The sequence below is a fragment of the Ovis canadensis genome, chromosome 1 (assembly GCF_042477335.2).
Source record: "Ovis canadensis isolate MfBH-ARS-UI-01 breed Bighorn chromosome 1, ARS-UI_OviCan_v2, whole genome shotgun sequence".
Taxonomy (NCBI): Eukaryota; Metazoa; Chordata; class Mammalia; order Artiodactyla; family Bovidae; genus Ovis; species Ovis canadensis.
This window is the reverse complement of record NC_091245.1, coordinates 100,882,790-100,904,392: the sequence shown is the minus strand read 5'-3', so window position 1 is coordinate 100,904,392 and position 21,603 is coordinate 100,882,790. Positions and strand designations below refer to the sequence as shown.

At 45.4% G+C, this 21,603-nt stretch overlaps 3 protein-coding genes across 3 annotated transcripts; 1 reads left to right on the top strand and 2 right to left on the bottom strand.

The window, feature by feature from the left end:
- Positions 1–5,330: 5,330 nt before the first annotated feature.
- Positions 5,331–5,800, bottom strand: LOC138447477 (histone H3). Its single transcript, XM_069603425.1, has one exon. It carries the CDS (start codon positions 5,798–5,800, stop codon positions 5,390–5,392), a length of 411 nt encoding a protein of 136 aa, XP_069459526.1. The 3' UTR covers positions 5,331–5,389.
- A 964-nt stretch (positions 5,801–6,764) lies between these two features.
- Positions 6,765–7,268, bottom strand: LOC138447480 (histone H2A type 2-A). Its single transcript, XM_069603438.1, has one exon. It carries the CDS (start codon positions 7,266–7,268, stop codon positions 6,876–6,878), a length of 393 nt encoding a protein of 130 aa, XP_069459539.1. The 3' UTR covers positions 6,765–6,875.
- Positions 7,269–7,471: 203 nt separating this feature from the next.
- LOC138447485 (histone H2B type 2-E-like) lies at positions 7,472–8,338 on the top strand. The gene has a single exon (XM_069603446.1). The coding sequence runs from the start codon at positions 7,621–7,623 to the stop codon at positions 7,999–8,001; it is 381 nt and encodes a 126-aa protein (XP_069459547.1). The 5' UTR covers positions 7,472–7,620; the 3' UTR covers positions 8,002–8,338.
- The last annotated feature ends 13,265 nt before the right edge of the window (positions 8,339–21,603 follow it).

Below are 21,603 nucleotides of genomic sequence, written 5' to 3'. Positions count from 1 at the left end.
TGTATAACTTTGGATGTATGACGACATTTACCTTTATAATTTTGTTCAATTTTCTAAATTGCTAATAATAGCATTATAGTCTTTTCTAGGGTTTATTTTGAATCACACACTGCTTGTCCCTTTATGGGAACTGTTTCTTTAACTATTTCCAAACACCACCACCAGCCTAGTCCCATTATCTCCATTTTACAGATGAGGAACTGAGGCCTGGTGAGATGAAGCATCTCGCCACAGTCATGCAGAGAGTAAGAGGCAGAACCAGGACTCAAAGTCACGTCTGGGGCCTTGCACTTAGCCTCTGCCTCTCTGTACTGACTCCGACGTGGGGGCTCCATTCTGAAGGTACTGGGCTGGAGGGCATGGAAAGACTGTACAGCGCATGCAGCTCTGGCATTGGGTGATGTTTCTCCACATGATGTTAGGAGACAGGTGGAGACTGGGTAAGCAGGTGGAGAAGATTCCACTGAAGCAGTGGGGCCATCACCTGGTGTTCAATCATGCACCCTCTGGCATTTCCCCTCACAGCTTCCAGTATGTGCCCCTTACTTGGTGTTTCCTGCTTCACGCGAACTTTGGAACCCCAGTGCTTTGGTCAGAATCCCTTGCCCTAGCTGTGAGAGCTTGGGCAAAATACTCGAAGCTTCCTAGTCTAAAATGAGAATAAACTGTTTACCTCCCTTGCAGGGTTGTCTTGGTGATTAAAAGAGATACAAAACATGGTCAGAGTCCCTGTGATGACCGTTTTTGCCTCTTTGGGACACTCTCTTCCGGTGGCCTTCCTGTCATTCTGCCTGTTCTGTCTCTTGATGTCCTCTTCATCTATGAGCCCCATCACTGTTGCTCCTTGTCTGTCTTCTCTTCTGACTCCTGGATGCATGAATGCTAAGTCTCTTCAGTCTGACTCCTTACAACCCTATGGACTGTAGCCCACTAGGCTCCTCTGTCCATGTAGATCTCATCTAATTCTCTACCTTCTATTATCCTTATTTATCTTCTAAGGACTTCCCCCAGAGTAGCTCCAGCTGAGCCCCTTTGCTGATTAAATTAATATTCCTAACTCCTGGTGAATGTATTATAGGTGGATAACCGGAATCTCAGCTATAATTTTGCAAAGGACTTATTGCAGCTTTATGGTTCCAAAAGCAATTTCTTCTCCCTAAATTCTCCACCTTAGTGAAATCTACCATTATCTCCTGGCTTCTCAAGCCAAGGAGAGGCTCCTTCCTCTCTTGTATTCTCCAAATACCTATATCACAAAATATTATCAAATTTACTTTCTATAATTCTCTCAAGTTCATCATTTTATCTCTGTCCACTCTTAGCCACTACCTCAGCTGAAGCCATCATCAGCTCTGATTAAAGGACCCAAAGTCCAACAAACAAGCCAATTCCATGGCCAACTTTTTCTGGAAACAGGCTGGACATGATGAAACTTTTAAAAAGAATGTGAATTGACTTTTGCTTGAGTTTCTTTTTTGTCATCTGAAACTGGGAAATTATTTAAGTACCTAAAATAATCATTTTTTGATATTGCCATTAAAAATACTGGGTACTACTTCACCCTAGTTTTGCAAACAATGAAGACATTCCAAAAGTTTTCTATTAGGCTTAGGAAGCTTGACCTTCACAGAATAGTGGTAGGAATGTCAACTTTGTCCTATTGGCCAAAAGGTATCAATGTTTGCTGAGTGGCTCAGTTGTGTCCTGCAACCCCAAGCTCCCCTGTCCATGCAACTTTCCAGGAAAGAATACTAGAGCGGGTTGCCATTTCCTACTCCAGAGGATCTTCCTCACCCAGGGATGGAACCTGTGTCCCTTGCATCTCCTGCATGATAAGTGGATTCTTTACTACTGAGCCAAAGCTGTCATTAAAATGTCTGTGGCAGTTTTGGAAGCCCTGAAGGCACTGGAGAATTCCTCAGTCCTTCTAGAACATGCTCACAGTGAGAACCAGATTCTGTTGTCATAAGCTTGTGGAGCAAATCCCCAAGATGACTGCTGATTGGTGAGGCCGTAGTGTCTTGCAGAGGCCTGACCCTCCACTGGCCGAGAAGGATTGGGTCACACAGGTCCCACTTTCTCAGAAAGTGAGTGTGCAGACACCAGTTTGCACTGCCTGTTGTTTCTTGGCCTTATGTGAGGACAGGGGGCTTAAAGAGCTGAACAGAGTACACTTCCACAGTTGAGGCCCAGAGCCCTGTTATGTGGTGGCCCTGGAAGAGAGATCAATTACACAGCCAAGGCCCTGCCCTTAAGGAGTTCACGTTTGACAAGAAACCAGGAAAGACCAACCAGGGAGGGCCTCCTCTTTTCCACCAGCAAGAGCCCAGTGCTCCTCCCTCTCTCTCTTTCACCATTCTCTTTTCACACCCTGTAAGTGTCGAGTTTGGTGAATGAGCACTCCACTGTTGTGGCAGAAGTAACAGAGGTTGTTAGAAAAGTGAGGAAGGCAGGACAGACATTTCTGAGAAGCTAGGAACCCCTGCCTTAGCCATGAGAGATGCCCCCAGGCTGACCCCAAATTTCAGGACCATGGGGAGATCTTAGATACCTGCTTTTAAATCTGATATATTAATAGTATTACTTCAGGAAATATGATCCTTGGGAGGAAAAGCCGTGACGTGGACATCTATACACTCAGGGGTCTGCTTATCCACTAATGGCTCAGACATGCTGGAAAGTCACTCCCTGAGAAATTCAGGCTGCAGCTTTGCAAACAAATGTCAGTGGATGAGATGCTGGGTGCACACAGGCCACCCCTGCACAGCCCTGAGTCACTGCTGCTTCTGTTTATATCGCATAGAACACAAATCCTGTGGAACCCATCTTGCAGCATTGGTCTGAGCAGGGAATGAGACCCTGTGTCTGTATTCATTTCCTAGGGCAGCCATAACAAAATACCACAGCCTGGGTGGCTTAAACATCTTAACTTTATCTTCTCACAGTTCAAGAGGTTAGAAGTCCAAGATCAAAATGTCAACAGGGGGACTTCCCTGGTGATCCAGTGGTTAAGAATCCACCTTGCTATGCAGGGGATACAGGTTCGATCCCTGTTTGGGGAACTAAGATCCCACATGCTTTGCCACAACTAAGACCCAATGTAGCCAAGAAAATAAAATAAATGAACAAATTAAAAAAAAAGATATCAGTTGGCTTGATTTCTTCTGCGACCTGTCTCTTTGGCTTGCAGATGACTGCCTTTTCATTGTGTCCTCACAAGACTGTCCCTCTGCTGTCTGTGTCCTGATCCCCTTCTCTCATAAAGGTACCAATCATATTGGATTAGGACCTATCTTAATGACACCATTTTAATCTTAATCGCCACGTTAGAGGTCCTGTCCCCAAGTAGAGTCACATCTGAGGTACTAGGAAAGGGCCTTGACATATGAATGGGTGGGTGGAGGGACACAATTCAGCCCATAACAGGGCCTTTTCTGAAAATCTTTGTAAGCCTGGGGCAAAAAACTGGGTACCTACTGTCAGAAGCTACAGTCCACACAGCTCTTCTTTGCCCTCCCCGACCCCCAACTCCTTGCAAGGGGCAAAAGTTTTCAACAGTGTGTCTACTTCAATTTCTGTTCCCCTCAGTGCATTTTCATTCATCTCTGGTAATGCTTTTTACCAACTGTACTAAGACACAAAACCCCGGAACTCTGACCTCTTCAGGTGCAACAGGCCGTACTCAAGGGTAGAAATAGGTGGCTTCTGAGTCTCCTGTAACATGGACTCTGCTCTCCACCCCCCGAGGGGAACAGCTTTGTTCCTAAAAGACAGAAAGACCTTAGACTTCCACTGTCATGTGGTGCAGGAATCCACTCCTCTGCTGCTTCTGCTAAGTCACTTCAGTCTTGTCCGACTCTGCAGACCCCACAGACGGCAGCCCCACCAGGCTCCCCCGTTCCTGGGATTCTCCAGGCAGCGTCAAATCTCTGCTCTCAAATCCTGAGGCTGGGGATGTGTGCAAGGGAGAGGCTCTGTTGCAGGCTCTGTTCTGCCTTCCATTGGTTCAGTGCCGCCCTCAGCTTCAATTCTGAGAGCCTTGAGCTGAATAACTTCTCAAACCACTAAACAGAGCTCAGGCCTGTGCACCTCAGGATGTCTCCTCCGGGAAGAATCCGTCTCCTGCTGTGGAGCGGAGAAAATACCGACAAGACCGAGTTGTCAGGTAGTGACCTAGATTATGGTGGCCCACGAACCCCGGTCCATTCATCCTCTTCCCCTTGCTGTTCCTTTGGGTAGGTCAAACCCACTCGACTGTCCGAACTGAATGCCCGGCCGGAGACACAAGATCCTTCTCCATCCTTTGGTCTATTCCAGCACAGAGCTAGTGGTACTTGTCTGAGTTGTGTTGGTATTTGAAAAGAGGAAGGTTGAGGAAAGTGAGAATGTCAAGGGCTTAAAATACCAGGCAAAATCGTTCAGGCTTGCGCGGGAATCTTGACAGAAAATAGGGTAAGGGGATGAATAACATCCGCTAAAGTTTTCCCTGAGGGAAGTTCTAGCATTACCGTCTTTCAACCTGCAGCCAGGGTCAGGAATCCCGAACTTTACGCCGCAGAAAGGGGCCTGGACCGAGAGGCGATTTCCCTCCCTCTCGAGCGGCAGATCCACGCCAGCGGGAGGGGCCCTTTCCGGTGCGAGTGAGGAAATCAGATCTGCGCCCGGCTCTCAGCCGCCTAAAAAACCAGCCCCGCCTGCTTTAGCCCGCGAATCCTGAGTCCCCTAATCGCTCCGCCTCCCCTGCCCCCACCCACGCTCCCGGGACGAATTACAGCTCTGGGCTACAACCGAGCTCCAAGACTCCCCGGAAGAGCATGACGAGCCTACCGGACGTCTTGGCCGCGCCTAAGAAAGTAGCGACAGCCTCGCCAGTTCAGATAAGCACTTGACACTCCGGAAGACGATCAGCAAAGAGGGGCTTAGACCGGTTACATGGCCTTTAGCCTTTGTGTTGGGAGTCGTGTTTTGCGCACTCTAGTGTCCTCCCGTCCCTAGCGCGCCTTCCCTTCCGGGAGCATGAAAGGGCCTGCCAGAAAATATGGCCCCCTCTAAGCAGCGAACTTGGACGATATAGGGCGTCCAAAAAAGCAGCGGCAACCCACCAGCCCAGACAAGCACACTGACCCAATTCTTAAGTTACTGACATCTAGGAAGGCTGCAGCGAGCAGGGGTTTAGGCCGGATAACTGGCCTTTAGCCTATGTCTGTTAGGAGTCCAGTGCTTTGCGCGCTCTAAGGTCCTCCCATCTCGAGCGCGCCCTACCCTCCCGGAGTATGCGAACGCCTACCAAGAGAGTGGACAAGCGACACAGCTGCTTTCAAGTGTAGTCGTGGGTGGCTCTGAAAAGAGCCTTTGGATTTGATGGAACCTCGAGCAGAGCGCACACTTCTTAAGCCCGCTCCCCGCGGATGCGGCGAGCCAGCTGGATGTCTTTGGGCATGATGGTCACGCGCTTGGCGTGGATGGCGCACAGGTTCGTGTCTTCAAACAGCCCCACCAGGTAGGCCTCGCTCGCCTCCTGCAGCGCCATCACGGCCGAGCTCTGGAAGCGCAGGTCCGTCTTGAAGTCCTGCGCGATCTCGCGCACCAGCCGCTGGAACGGCAGCTTGCGGATCAGCAGCTCGGTCGACTTCTGGTACCGCCGGATCTCCCGCAGGGCCACGGTACCCGGCCGGTAGCGATGCGGCTTCTTGACGCCGCCCGTGGCCGGCGCGCTCTTGCGAGCCGCCTTGGTGGCCAGCTGCTTCCGCGGGGCCTTGCCACCGGTCGACTTGCGGGCAGTCTGCTTTGTACGAGCCATAGCGAACCAAGACGCGAACTTACGTGAGCAGCGCCGCGCAGGGAGAGTAACCAGGGGCGCGGCCGCTGCAGCAGTCTTTATAAGCAGTCTTTTCCCAGTTGGGCGGGACAATACTTGAAAGTCCCGCGCTGGCTACCCATTGGCTGGGACGTCATCCTCTTTAGCGCCACTGATTGGCTTCAGCCGACTCCTCCCTCCCCCCGCCCCCTCGCCGCCCCGCCGCCCCGCCGCCCATCGGCCTCCCTTTCGACTTTCCAGTTTGCCTAGTTTTTCCCCCTCCTCGGTTTTCATTTATTTCAGGGTAGGAATCATATTTGAGAGCAGCTGTGACAATGTTCCTTCTCAGTCCCTTAGAACACACTACTTACGATACCCTCTTCCTTTCTACGCTAACTCCCAAACTGAACCTCGACCTTGTTTGCGCCACCCCCGCCCCCAGCACCCTGAACGCAGCTCCCTTTCCAGAGGTCCCCTAGCCTACCTAGTTGGCTGGACGGATCTTGCTTTGCTTTCCGCCTTCCGGTACTTTAAAGATCGGAAAGTTATCGCTCCCGCAGCAGGGCGCGGGATCCCGTTTCCGAAAGCCGAACTGGGGACCTGTATCTCCACCGCTAAACCATTTTATCCCTTTAAGACAGTAGACTGAAGTCAAAAACCCAGGTCCGCCAGCCTCTTCAAATCTATCCGCTTCCTTAACAGACGGGGGTGTCCGAGATGGATGTGTGTGAGGAGACATCCCGCTGGTACTTAAGACCTCAAGTTGGGCAAAGGCCTGGGGAACAACTGGTGTTGAGCACTAGACGTCCGACTCCCAAACATAAACCATCGCGGAGCACTTAGAACTGAAGCGACTGTGGCGCGCTCAAGTTTCCTACCTTCACCTGGCTCAAGTCCTAGGTTTTACGACCCACCACAACCCAGGCTGGGCTCCCCCTTTACTACCGACAAGGTTGGAATCGAGAAGTTACTGTTAACAACTCTTTATTTGAAAGCGTGGGTGGCTCTGAAAAGAGCCTTTTGATTTTACAGGTGCCCCTTCTACAGGAGAGCTGGGTAGGGCTGCCGGAGACCGGCCTCACTTGCCCTTTGCCTTGTGGTGGCTCTCAGTCTTCTTCGGGAGCAACACGGCCTGGATATTGGGCAAAACGCCGCCCTGGGCGATGGTGACCTTGCCCAACAGCTTGTTCAGCTCCTCGTCGTTGCGGATGGCCAGCTGCAGGTGACGAGGGATGATGCGGGTCTTCTTGTTGTCTCGCGCCGCATTGCCCGCCAGCTCCAGGATTTCGGCGGTCAGGTACTCCAAGACCGCCGCCATGTAGACGGGCGCGCCGGCCCCCACCCGCTCAGCGTAGTTGCCTTTGCGCAGCAGGCGGTGCACCCGCCCTACCGGGAACTGCAAGCCTGCGCGAGACGAGCGCGACTTGGCCTTGGCGCGGGCCTTGCCGCCTTGCTTGCCACGACCAGACATGACAGCGACACCCACTAACAAATGCTCCCGCCAAACGCCCGACAAAGTCGCCCTCCACGGCCCCACTTCACCCTTTTATAGACAGAACGGCGATTGCCTAGAAGGCACTTTGATTGGCTACAGCACATCTTCGGCCTCGTGACCAATAGGATAGCGCAGTCAGAATCCACTCATTTACATAACCTCGTCTCCCTCGCGAGAGAGCCACTGAAATCTCGCCAATCGCAACGGGGCGTGATCAGAACCTTAATTTGCCTACAGTCTCTATAAGTACTGAGTCGTGGCGGCCAGCCCGGGTGCTGCCTGTTGTCTTCGGCGTTCCCGGTAGGCCCTATAGCTTGTGCTTGACGTTATGCCTGAGCCGGCAAAATCTGTTCCCGCGCCCAAAAAGGGTTCCAAGAAAGCCGTGACCAAAGCCCAGAAAAAGGACGGCAAGAAGCGCAAGCGCAGCCGCAAGGAGAGCTATTCCATCTACGTGTACAAAGTGTTGAAACAGGTGCACCCGGACACCGGCATCTCGTCCAAAGCCATGGGCATCATGAACTCATTTGTCAACGACATCTTCGAGCGCATCGCGGGCGAAGCGTCGCGCTTAGCCCATTACAACAAGCGCTCAACCATCACGTCCCGGGAGATCCAAACGGCCGTGCGACTGCTGTTGCCCGGCGAGCTAGCCAAGCACGCCGTGTCCGAGGGCACCAAGGCGGTCACCAAGTACACCAGCTCCAAGTGAGTCCCTGTGGGGACTCGGCGCTCGCACGAGTTGCCCAGCCACTTGACGTTCTAAAGGTTCTTTTCAGAGCCACCCACCTTCTCAGTGGAAGAAGCTGTCATTTTGTTTTACACGGTCTTCTTCTGCCCAGCTTTTTGTATTGGTTTTCACTCGTTAAGAACAAATATATTTCTTTAGATACAATGGGGGAACAAGTATGTTTATCTAGTTTTGTGTGGGATTATAATAGGGTATAGATGTGCTGAGTTTTCTCAAAAGAACTGCTGTTGAAACTGGCTGTTTCAGTGATGTTGCTTTTTATGAGTTTCATCATAGAAGATTAAAAAGTTTGAATATCTATGGTGCGACTGTCTAGTGTTCCCAAATGATAAAACGATGTGGTACTGAAGTTTCATAGAGCGTGTTCTGTGTTGTGTACAAAAGGATAATTTAGCTTACACTTAGTACTACAAATTCGTTGAGTTTATATATCCTGCATTCACAAGCACATGGGTGCCCAGTTTATGTGTAGATTCCCCTGTTAGGGAAATTGGAGCTTGGTTATGATACCCAAGAACTAACCGTTTTGCTGCCTTTGCTCTGCTGCTGCTCTGCTGCTGCTAAGTCGCTTCAGTCGTCTGCCTCATGTCAAATCACAAAAAACGTGCCTAATTTTCAGTGATAGTGTTCTCCCCAGAGAATTACCACTCAGAAAATCTTGCTGTATATGAAGAACTTGTCCATACAATGGAAACAAAATATGCATTTTCCAAAGCAGTAAAAAGTTTGAAATCTTAAAGGAGCAGAAAGTTATGGTTGGGTGTGCAAAGGAGACTAGCTGCAGTTTCATTTTAGTGCTTTGGGAACTGTTGGATTGCTTCCAGTAGGGATTAACCTTAATCACTTTGGTTGCTTTGTGGATCATAGATCCTAGGTCGTTCACAATAGAAGCAACGAAACCAACTAGGAGGCTGTTACAGTGTCACAGGTTAAAGCAGTGAGTCAAAATCTGGTCTAGAGACCAGCAGTATTAGCATTACCTGGAAATTCATTAAAAGTGGAGTCTTCAGACACTAAGAATTTGTGTTAAAAAGCTCTCTGGGTGATTCTGATGCTGCTAAAATGTAAGAACCACTTGGTAGTCTAGACATGTTGGATTGGAATCAAAGTGAAAGCCCTGTCAGACTGCGACCCCATGAACTATACAGACTATACATGGAATTCTCCAGGCCAGAATACTTTAGTGGGTAGCCTTCTCCAGGGGGTCTTCCCAACCCAGGGATGGAACCCAGGACTCCTGCATTGCAGGCGGATTCTTTACCGGCTGAGCCACAAGGGAAGCCCAAGAATACTGGGAATTCACTGAGGGTAGCCTATCCCTTCTCCGGGAGATCTTCCCCACCCAGGAATCAAAGCAGGGTCTCCTGTGTTGCAGGCGGATTCTTTACCCAACTGAGCGCTCAGGGAAGCCCAGTACAGTGGAAGTGCTGAGAGATGTGGGATTGAGATTATATTTGGGAGGTAGAACTGACAGGTCTGTTTGAGGAATAGGATTTGAATAGGAGCAAAACCCCTAACTTTTTGTCTTAAGCAACTGGGTGAACAGTGGTGCTGTTGATTTGGTAGATTGGGGCATTGAAGGGAGATCTAGAATTCTGGTTTAAGGTTGGGAAGGTTTTTGATATTCAGTTGGATATATGGAGTTGGCAGTGTGAGAGATACATCTAGGGCTCAGTGAAGAAAACACAAACTTGCCTTTAAGGGTACCTATTTTTGACTGGGAAAAAAGTGCACAACTGAAAGTTGAGAATTATATTTTATTTGGTAGACTTAGCTGAGGACTTAAACCTCTCAGCTCTGAGAGACTGTTGTTCTAAAGCAGCAAGGGAGGAGTCAGGATATATAGTTTTTGTTGAAGGAAAAGAAATATACCCTCGAAGCCAAATACATGGGTATACATGGGCATATATCCTTGGAGCTTCTCTGGTGGCTCTGATGGTAAAGAATCTGCCTGCAATGCAGGAGACCCCAGGTTCAATCCATGATTCACCAAGATCCCCTAGAAAAAGGAATGGCTAACCACCCCCATATACTTGCCTGGAGAATTCCATGGGCAGAGGAATTTGGCAGGCTACAGTCCATAGCGTTACAAAGTGTTGGACACAACTGAGTGACTAACACTAATGCTTAACTATGTAGGGCCATTATCTTGTTTTGCTGTGTCTTGAATTCCCTCAGGTTGCACTGAGGAGACAGCTGCTGAGGCTGATGACTTTTTGGCCACAACATCCTTTGTTTATTGAAATGGCAGGTTACAGTCTTTGTCCACACAGTAAACACAGCAATGGAGATGAAGGCTATCACCTCAAAGTATTCTTTTTTAAAAAATTATTTGGCTGCTAAGGGTCTTAGTTGCGGCATGCAGGATCTTTTGTTGTGGCACTCAAACTCTTACTTGAAAGTATTCTTGTAGACTTTCATTTTTTCTTATGTGTTTCCTTAAAGTATTCTTCAAGACTTGATTTCTTATGTTATGAAGTATAACTTAGTCAATAATATACATTATAGGGCTGTCGACTACTATGTAGCATTTTTCTTCTGTTTCTCTAGTTGCATACTGATTTTCATTAAGGAACTCACCTAATCCCTTATGTATGTAGTTCTCAAATTTGACTGCTGTTAGAGAAATAAAATAGAAGTAGTCTTCTTCAAGCTTCAGAGGCAAAAGAGCAGAGCAGGCCTCTGATCTTGCTTCTAACCTGCCTGGACACTGCCCTGACTGGGAGTGACCAGGAGTGACTGCCTGCTATGAGTGCAAGACTTGCAGCACCTTAGATAAGATGGAAGAATTTTGAGATTGTTGAGCCCATGGAGGGGGCCTGGCCAGTCAAGCCCCAGACTTAACAACATTCCAAGTTTTATAAGACAAAGTTTAGTTCAGGTCAGTTAAATCACTCAGCCGTTTCCGACTCTTAGTGACCCCATGGATGGCAGCACAGCGACTCCTGGAGCTTGCTCAAATTCAGGTCCATCCAACCATCTCATCCTCTGTCGTCCCCTTCTCCCACCTTCAATCTTTCCCAGCATCAGGGTCTTTTCAAATGAGTCAGTTCTTCACATCAGGTGGCCAAAGTATTGGAGTTTCAGCTTCAACATCAGTCCTTCCAAAGAATAGTCAGGACTGATTTTCTTTAGGATGGACTGGTTGGGTCTCCTTATAGTCTAAGGAACTCTCAAGAGTTTTCTCCAACACCACAGTTCAAAAGCATCAGTTCTTTGGTGCTCAGCTTTCTTAATGGTCCAACTCTCACAGCCATCATGACTACTGGAAAAACCATAGCTTTGACTAGATGGACGTTTGTTGGCAAAGTAATGTCTCTGCTTTTGAATATGCCTTCTAGGTTTGTCATAGCTTTTCTTCGAAGGAGCAAGCATCTTTTAATTTCATGGCTGCAGTCACCATCTGCAGTAATTTTGGAGCCCAAGAAAAGAAAGTCTGTCACTGTTTCCATTGTTTCCCCATCTATTTGCCATGAAGTGATGATGGGAGTGGATGCCATGATCATTGTGTTTTGAATGTTGAGTTTTAAACCAGCTTTTTCACTCCCCTCTTTTCACTTTCATCGAGAGGCTCTAGTTCTTTTTTGCTTTCTGCCATAAGGGTGGTGTCGTCTGGGTATCTGAGGTTATTGATGTTTCTCCCAGCAATCTTTTTTAAATTAATTTTAATTGGAGGCTAATTACAATATTGTGGTAGGTTTTGCCATACATTGACATGAATCAGCATGTGTGTACATGTGTCTCCCCGTCCTGAACCCCCCTCCCGACTCCCTCCCCATCCCATCCCTCTGGGCTGGCCCAGTGAACCGGCTTTGAGCACCCTGCTTCATGCATCCAACTTGGACTGGTCATCTATTTCACATATGGCAATAACATGTTTCAATGCTATTCTCTCAAATCATCCCACCCTCACCTCCCACGGAGTCCAGAAGTCTGTTCTTTACATCTATGTCTCTTTTGCATATAGGGTTGTCATTACCATCTTTCTAAATTCCATACATATGTGTTAATATGCTGTATTGGTGTTTTTCTTTCTGACTTCATTCTTTCTAATGGGCTCCAGTTTCATCCACCTCATTAGAACTGACTCAAATGCACTATTTTTTATAGCTGAGTAATATTCCATTGTGTGTATGTACCACAACTTTCTTAGCAATTTGTCTGTCTCCTGGCAATCTTGATTCCAGCTTGTGCTTCATCCAGCCTGGATGGATGGACCCATTCCAGCCTGGACCCATTTCACATGATGTACTCTGCATATAAGTTAAATAGCAAACAAATAGCATTAACACGAAACCAGGCTTGCAATGGAGAAGGCGATGGCACCCCACTCCAGTACTCTGGCCTGGAAAATCCCATGGATGGAGGAGCCTGGTAGGCTGCAGTCCATGGGATCACTAAGAGTCGGACACGAGTGAGTGACTTCACTTTCACTTTTCACTTTCATGCATTGGAGAAGGAAATGGCAACCCACTCCAGTGTTCTTGCCTGGAAAATCCCAGGGATGCAGGGGAGCCTGGTGGGCTGCCGTCTATGGGGTCACACAGAGTTGGACACGACTGAAGCGACTTAGCAGCAGCAGCAGCAGGCTTGCAATTTGGTCACAGATTGATGATGATATCTGTCCTGGGGTTATAAGTGGGAACCCCAAACTGCAGTCTCACCCACGGAGTGAACGCACTGCCTGGGACCTTTTCCCAATCGGGACTCCAGATGTTCCGTGACACGGGACTTCCCAGCACTGATTAAGTCTGGATGTTGGCCAAAACCCGATTTGGTGGTGTATCCTCTGCTCTTTCTGTTTTTCTTTTCATTTAATGTTAGTGTATTTAAAGTAAGCTAGATAATTCTCTAATATTTGTATTATTGTATCCTCTGCTCTTTCTGTTTTTCTTTTCATTTAATGTTAGTGTATTTAAAGTAAGCTAGATAATTCTCTAATATTTGTATTATTGTATATAATAAGTGGCTTATTCTGTTAACAAATCCTTTGAACTTGAGACAAAAGTGAAAACTTTTGGCAAAAACAACAGCCCATTTTACCTGGAGGACTCTTAGAAATACTGATGTCTTGGTGCTATCCCCAGAAATTCTGATTTAAGTGATCTAGAATATAGCCACCCATTATTTGGGAAGATCCCTTAGAGAAGGGAAAGGCTACCCACTCCAGTCTGGTCTGGAGAATTCCATGGACTGTATAGTCGCAAAGAGTCACACACGACTGAGCAACTTTCACTTTACTTAGGGCTTCCCTTGTGGCTCAGCTGGTAAAGAATCTACTAGCATTGCGAGAGACCTGGGTTTGATCCCTGGGTTGGGATCTCTGGAAAAGGGAAAGGCTACCTAATCCAGTATTCTGGCCTAGAGAGCTCCATGGACTGGTTGCAAAAGTCAGACATGATTAAGCGACTTTCATGTTCATCCATTAGAATTTTTAAAAAGCTCCCCAGGTGACTTCAATGAGCAGTCAGGTTTGACAATCCCTGCCACTGTGTGTTCCCCCCAAAAGAGATGTTATCTCAGTTCTTAACCTTGGCCTGATTGGTTTAAACGTAGTCTCAACCACTTTCCACATTGATTAGCTCAAAAAATTTAGACCAATTTGATTAGCACAAACATTTCAGCAATTGGACTGAGTAGGGCAGGGGTTCCCCAACCTTTTTGGCACCAGAGACCAATTTCGTGGAAGACAAAAAATTTTTCCACAGACCAGTGGTAGATGGTCTGGGGATGATTCAAATGCATTACATTTATTTTGCACTGTATTTCTAATCTAATGCCACCGCAGATAAAATAGCAGCCCAGAGGTACCCTGGAGTAGGGGAATGTAGATTGCTCTTATCTTTTGTTAAAGAAACTTCTTTGTTTTCAAGAGGCAGCAGCAAGATGGAGGGTCATGTGGGTATGAAGGCAAGAATAACTGTAGACAGCACTCAGGAGGGCAAATGCTGAGGGGGAGAATTGGAGAACTGAGCCGTTCACGGAGTTCAGCAACCCTCTGAGCCCTGCTGTACTTTTGGACATCCAGTGAAGCCAGTTTGTATGACGTACTATTTAAACTAGCTGGGATCTTGAACTATTTGAGAAATAGTAATAAATAGTTCCCCAGAATAAAAGGAAAGACAACAGACCTTTTATCTTGGAAGGTCTCAAAGAGGCCAAATAAGGCTGCTGCTGCTGCTGCTAAGTCGCTTCAGTTGTGTCCAACTCTGTGTGACCCCATAGACAGCAGCCCACCAGGCTCCCCCATCCCTGGGATTCTCCAGGCAAGAACACTGGAGTGGGTTGCCATTTCCTTCTCCAACCCAAATAAGGCAGATAAGGAAAAATAGAACTATACATTTATACTAAATGTCCAAGTTTTAAAACCAGTATTTGACCAGGCCAGAAATTAATACTACCGTTAAGAAGGAAAGTCTAGGAATTTTTAAAAATCTAAAATTTTATTTAAAATTAAATAATATAATTATATTATTAAAATTTTTAGTTTGCATTGGTTTCTTAGGACTGCCATTACAAAGTCCCACAAAACTGAGTGGCTTAAAACAACAGAAATGTACTCAGTCATCATTCTGAAGTTTAAAGTCAACATGTTGGCGGGGCCCTGTCCCTCTTTGCCAGGATCCTTCCTTGTCTTTCAGCTCCTGGTAGCCCCAGGTATCTTTTGGTTTACAACAGCATAACCCCATTTGTCTCCGTTTTCTTCTTATGCATTTCTACATTTCAAGGACATCAGTCATATTGGATTAGACCTTATGGATTAGACCCTAATGACCTTATTAACTGATTACATCTACAAAGATCCCATTTTCAAATTAGGCCACATTTTAAGGCACCAGGGAGTTAGACTTCAGCATATCTTTTAGCGAGACACAGTTCAATCCATAACAACAGTCAACAGCTGGGGTAGGTGGAATAGGGCTCCCCAATACATCCAAATTTTAGTGAAATACTAAGACCAAAGTTAGATATGAGGGGAAAAAATGTATATAGACATGTTAAATTGATTCTAAAAGCTTCCAGAAAGAAAGGGTTCTCTGCTTAGTTGCTCAGTCATGTCTGACTCTGAGACCCCATGCACTATAGCCTGCCAGGCTCCTCTCCAAGGGGATTCTCCAGGCAAGAACACCATTTCCTACTCCAGGAAAGAAAGGGTAGAACACTATAAATGAGCAAGAAGTGGGATTTTAGAATCTAACCCCTTTCTCTTCCCTGAACTCCAGATTCTCATATTTCATATTCCCAACTTGGGAATTTGGTATTTCTTATTTGATATTTCCACTTGGATGGCAACCAGGAATCTCAACATTTTGCCTAAGATATTACTCTAGGCTTTCCCTTTCCAAACCTACTTGCCTCTTTTATCAGTAAGTTGCAGCTCTTTCCAAGTGCTCAGTCCAAGAACCTGCAATTAATCTTTGACTCCTCTCTTTCAGTCATAACCTATGTACAATTCATCAATTTCATTTAAAATACATCTTGACTACTTCTCACTATCTCCATGGCTACCACCCATCTCACTCCTGAGTGTTACTGTAGCCTCTTTTATCTTCTTCCTGCCTCTACTCTTGCTCTCCTACAGTCTATTTTTAACATAGTATCCTGGGTGAGCTTTCAGTTCAGTTCAATTCAGTTCAGTCGATCAGTCCTGTCCGACTCTTTGCAACCCCATGAATCGCAGCACACCAGGCCTCACTGTCCATTACCAGCTCCCACAGTTCACTCAGACTCATGTCCATCAAGTCCGTGATGCCAATCCAGCCATCTCATCCTCTGTCGTCCCCTTTTCCTCCTGCCCCCAATCCCTCCCAGCATCAGAGTCTTTTCCAGTGAGTCAACTCTTCGCATGAGGTAGCCAAAGTACTGGAGTTTCAGCTTTAGCATCATTCCTTCCAAAGAAATCCCAGGGCTGATCTCCTTTAGAATGGACTGGTTGGATCTCCTTGCAGTCCAAGGAACTCTCAAGAGTCTTTTCCAACATCACAGTTCAAAAGCATCAATTCTGCGGCGCTCAGCTTTCTTCACAGTCCAATTCTCACATCCATACATGACCACTGGAAAAACCATAGCCTTGACTAGACAGACCTTTGTTGGCAAAGTAATGTCTCTGCTTTTCAATATGCTATCTAGGTTGGTCATAACTTTTCTTCCAAGGAGTAAGCGTCTTTTAATATCATGGCTGCAGTCACCATCAGCAGTGATTTTGGAGCCCAGAAAAATAAAGTCTGACACTGTTTCCACTGTTTCCCCATCAAGTGATGGGGCCAGATGCCACGATCTTCGTTTTCTGAATGTTGAGCTTTAAGCCAACTTTTTCACTCTCCTCTTTCACTTTCATCAAGAGGCTTTTTAGTTCCTCTTCACTTTCTGCCATAAGGGTGGTGTCATCTGTATATCTGAGGTTATTGATATTTCTCTCAGAAATCTTGATTCCACCTTGTGCTTCTTGCAGCCCAGAGTTTCTCATGATGTACTCTGCATGTAAGTTAAATAAGCAGGGTGACAATATACAGCCTTGACGTACTCCTTTTCTTATTTGGAACCAGTGTTGTTCCATGTCCAGTTCTAACTGTTGCTTCCTGACCTGCATATAGGTTTCTCAATAAGCAGGTCAGGTGGTCTGGTATTCCCATCTCTTTCAGAATTTTTCAGTTTATTGTGATCCACACAGTGAAAGGCTTTGGCATAGTCAATAAAGCAGAAATAGATGCTTTTTCTAGAACTCTCATGCTTTTTCCATGATCCAGCGGATGTTGGCAATTTGATCTCTTGTTCCTCTGCCTTTTCTAAAACCAGCTTGAACATCTGGAAGTTCACAGTTCACGTATTACTGAAGCCTGGCTTGGAGAATTTTGAGCATTACTTTACTAGCGTGTGAGATGAGTGCAATTGTGCAGTAGTTTGAACACTCTTTGGCATTGCTTTTCTTTGGGATTGGAATGAACACTGACCTTTTCCAGTCCTGTGGCCACTGCTGAATTTTCCAAATTTGCTGGCATATTGAGTGCAGCACTTTCACAGCATCATCTTTTAGGATTTGAAATAGCTCAACTGGAATTCCATCACCTCCACTAGCTTTGTTCATAGGGATGCTTTCTAAGGCTCACTTGACTTCACATTCCAGGATGTCTGGCTCTAGGTGAGTGATCACACCATCATGATTATCTTGGTCATGAAGATCTTTTTTGTACAGTTCTTCTGTGTATTCTTGCCACCTCTTCTTAATATCTTCTGCTTCTGTTAGGTCCATACCATTTCTGTCCTTTATTGAGCCCATCTTTGCATGAAATGTTCCCTTGGTGTCTCTAATTTTCTTGAAGAGATCTCTAGTCTTTCCCATTCTGTTGTTTTCCTCTATTTCTTTGCACTGATTGCTGAGGAAGGCTTTCTTATCTCTCCTTGCTATTTTTTGGAACTCTGCATTCAGATGCTTGTACCTTTATTTTTCTCCTTTGCTTTTTGCTTCTCTTCTTTTCACAGCTATTTGTAAGGCCTCCTCAGACAGCCATTTTGCTTTTTTGCATTTATTTTCCATGGGAAGGTCTTGATCCCTGTCTCTTGTACAATGTCACGAACCTCCGTCCATAGTTCATCAGGCACTCTATCTATCAGATCTAGTCCCTTAAATATATTTATCACTTCCACTGTATAATCATAAGGGATCTGATTTAGGTCATACTTGAATGGTCTAGTGGTTTTCCCTACTTTCCTCAATTTAAGTCTAAATTTGATAATAAGGAGTTCATGATTTGAGCCACAGTCAGCTCCTGGTCTTGTTTTTGTTGACTGTATAGAGCTTCTCCATCTTTGGCTGCAAAGAATATAATCAGTCTGATTTCAGTGTTGACCATCTGGTGACGTCCATGTGTAGAGTCTTCTCTTGTGTTGTTGGAAGAGGGTGTTTGCTATGACCAGTGCATTTTCTTGGCAAAACTCTATTAGTCTTTGCCCTGCTTCATTCTGTATTCCAAGGCCAAATTTGCCTGTTACTCCACGTGTTTCTTGACTTCCTACTTTTGCATTCCAGTCCCCTATAATGAAAAGGACATCTTTTTGGGGGTGTTAGTTCTAAACGGTCTGTGTAGGTCTTCACAGAATCGTTCAACTTCAGCTTCTTCAGCGTTACTGGTTGGGGCATAGACTTGGATTACTGTGATATTGAATGGTTTGCCTTGGAAACGAACAGAGATCATTCTGTCGTTTTTGAGAGCTTTCAGTTCAGTTCAGTCGCTCAGTCGTGTCCGACTCTTTGCGACCCCATGAATTGCAGCACACCAGGCCTCCCTGTCCATCACCATCTCCCGCAGTTCACTCAGACTCACGTCCATCAGGTCAGTGATGCCATCCAGCCATCTCATCCTCTGTCGTCCCCTTTTCCTCCTGCCCCCAATCCCTCCCAGCATCAGAGTCTTTTCCAATGAGTCAACTCTTCGCATGAGGTAGCCAAAGTACTGGAGTTTCAGCTTTAGCATCATTCCTTCCAAAGAAATCCCAGGGCTGATCTCCTTTAGAATGGACTGGTTGGATCTCCTTGCAGTCCAAGGGACTCTCAAGAGTCTTCTCCAACATCACAGTTCAAAAGCATCAATTCTTCAGCGCTCAGCTTTCTTCACAGTCCAATTCTCACATCCATACATGACCACTGGAAAAACCATAGCCTTGACTAGACAGACCTTTGTTGGCAAAGTAATGTCTCTGCTTTTCAATATGCTATCTAGGTTGGTCATAACTTTTCTTCCAAGGAGTAAGCGTCTTTTAATATCATGCCTGCAGTCACCATCTGCAGTGATTTTGGAGCCCCAAAAAATGAAGTCTGATTAGCATGAGTCAAATAATGTCATGGAACTCTCTCGTGATGGAACTCTCCCGTGATGGAACTCTCCACAGGCACTCCAACTCAATTTCAAATTAAAGAATAATTCTTTCCAGTGGCCTAGGAGGCCCCTCAAAGGCGCACACGATCTGACTCTCAACTACGTTTCTGATCCTATCTCCCTGCACATCTTTCCTTTGCTCACTGTGCTCCAGCCTCAGTGGCCTTGCTTATTCTTTGAATTTCTCAAACTTATACGTACCTCAGGGCCTTTGTTCTTAGAATACACTTCTCTAAGTTATCCTATGGCTCACATTTTCCATTCAGGCCTCTGTTCAAATATTAACTGATCAGATCTGTCATCCACACTCAATATTCTGCTGTACAGATCACCTCCTAAATATACTATTATTCTTTTCCTTCTTTCACTTATTCTCAGCATCCATCAACTAGAATGTAGTTTTACATAGACAGGGATTTTTTTCTGTTTATTGCTATTTTATTGCTTATTTTATTAATATTTATCTCAGTATGAATTTTTTCCCCTCTCCCATATTGTGAGAAGTGATATGCATTAATACTCATAAAGGAACGTAGACAGTGTGTCAGTTTTGCTTTCACACTTGTAAATGTAATGCTGGTGCTAAAGGGAACTATTGATTGATGGGTAATAAAGTTGCATTGAGTCTTGGATTTCTCCGTCTTTCAGACCAGTTTTATTCTGCTTTCCTATTCATATTTTGAGTCCTCAGAACTTAATACTGACCATTATCTCACTCACTTATAATTAGGTTATCTACCCAACATCCTGCATGCCTCTTAGAATATTTTTGTTTTATTTTTGTCCTGTAAACTCAAACTTTCCCCTATCATCTTTGTGTCTTTCCTCCACATTGCCGTGCTTTACCTGAACTTTTCAAGCTCCAAGCAACCTGTCTCATCTCTCAGTAGATCCAAGCAAGGCAGGTCAAAAGCAAGGAAATGTTTTCTGGGACCGAAGAAAGTATGGATTAGTACAATAACTAGGAGACAAGTTACCTGTTTTTGATTGGGTGGGACAGATGAGAAGTAATGAAAATAATGCTGGAAGATAATATTTGGGATTCTATGTACATACATAAGAAAAAATGAATAAAAGGGTGCTTGTAGTGAGCTTAACATTTTTTTTCCTAGGAAGTTTCACCTTTATACCTTGCAGTACTTTGTCTTCTGTTCTCATTTTACCTTCTTAAAATGTGTTTTTAAATCCTAGTAAAGACAGAAAATGTTAAGTTCTATGCAACATTTGGTACTCTGTATTAATAAGGGAATAAATGAAACTAGCTTTTCATGTTGCTTTACAAACAGTTCTGGGAAAGGACAATTAGGAAAAAAGAAAGAAAATATCTAGGGTGGGAACTGCAAACTGAAGAAGTTCTTCCCAAGCACTATGGGGATCTCGAAACTAATCTTGTTAGTGGTTATCAAACATTTGACTTACTTGACTTGTTCCATAGACTGTTCATCCTTGCCCCAACCTCTACCCCCCACCCTCCATCCTCTCCCACTGCGGCCTGGTGATTTGGATTCAGTGGAAGTATGTAGGGTTTGAAGGGTAGATAGATAAATTGAAGATCCAATGGCCTTTGAATTGTTTGTAGGAAATACTGCTTTTTAACCATCTAGTCTAAAAAAAAGGTGAGGGCCTTTATTCTCTCATTTTTGGTGTCTCTGTTTTCAGACGAGGGAATTGTTCCAGGGAAGGGGAAAGTATTTTTAAGGCTAAGTAGGTTTAACAACAACAAAAGAGCTGCTGGATAAAGTCTCCGTAGCACATTTTATGACTGGCAGGCCCAGGTTCTTGAAATCCCTGACTTTATAGGCTTTATAGCCTCTGTCCTTCTTGCTTCTTTACTCAAATTATAAAACAGCAAAACTACAACTATAGGGAATTGTGTTGGTATCAATATCTGGGGGGAACAATTTACTATGGATAACAATGGCTTTTGTATAACCTTTTTCTAACTGTTGCTTAATATCCAGAATTTGGGCAAAACATTGACTTCAGTGTAGACAACTGAAAGGAATAGCAAAGTGAGACAAGAAGTATGTGTAGATTACAAATTACTTTACCTATGTGTGGATGAAAAATGTCACCTGCCATACCTGTAATCAAAGGATGTGGCCATCAAGCCATCAGCCACTGAAGCCACCCTAGTCATCCTGGGATTCAGGATGGAGAAAAACAGGATCCTGGTCCTAGATAGTTAAAATGTGTATCAAGGAATGATGTCAGTCAGCCTGCTCTTCCAAATTTCCATACACAAAATAAAGAAGTGCTAAATTCATTGAGATTTCTTCTTTAGCAGAAATCTTTTGATGAATATTCAACTATCTGGTTTGTTTTTGCAAAACTGCTATATATTCTGGTTCCTCCCCTACCTCCTCAAAACAGCCCCTCAGTGCTATTTGAAAGGCTGTCTCCTGGGCTTAGAAGTGTCAGTCACTCAGTTATGTCGCAGCCTTTGCCACACCATGGGCTGGAGTCTGCCAGCCTCCTCTGTCCACAGAATTCTGCAAGAAAGAATACTGGAGTGGGTAGCCATTTCCTTCTCCAGGGGATCTTCCTAACCCAGGGATCAAACACAGGTCTCCTGCACTGCAGGCGGATTCTTTACCATCTAAGCCATAAGGGAAGTCCATCTGCCTGGCTTAGGTCCACAACAAATTATTGAATAAAACACAATTCTTAACTCAGGTTGTGGATTTTT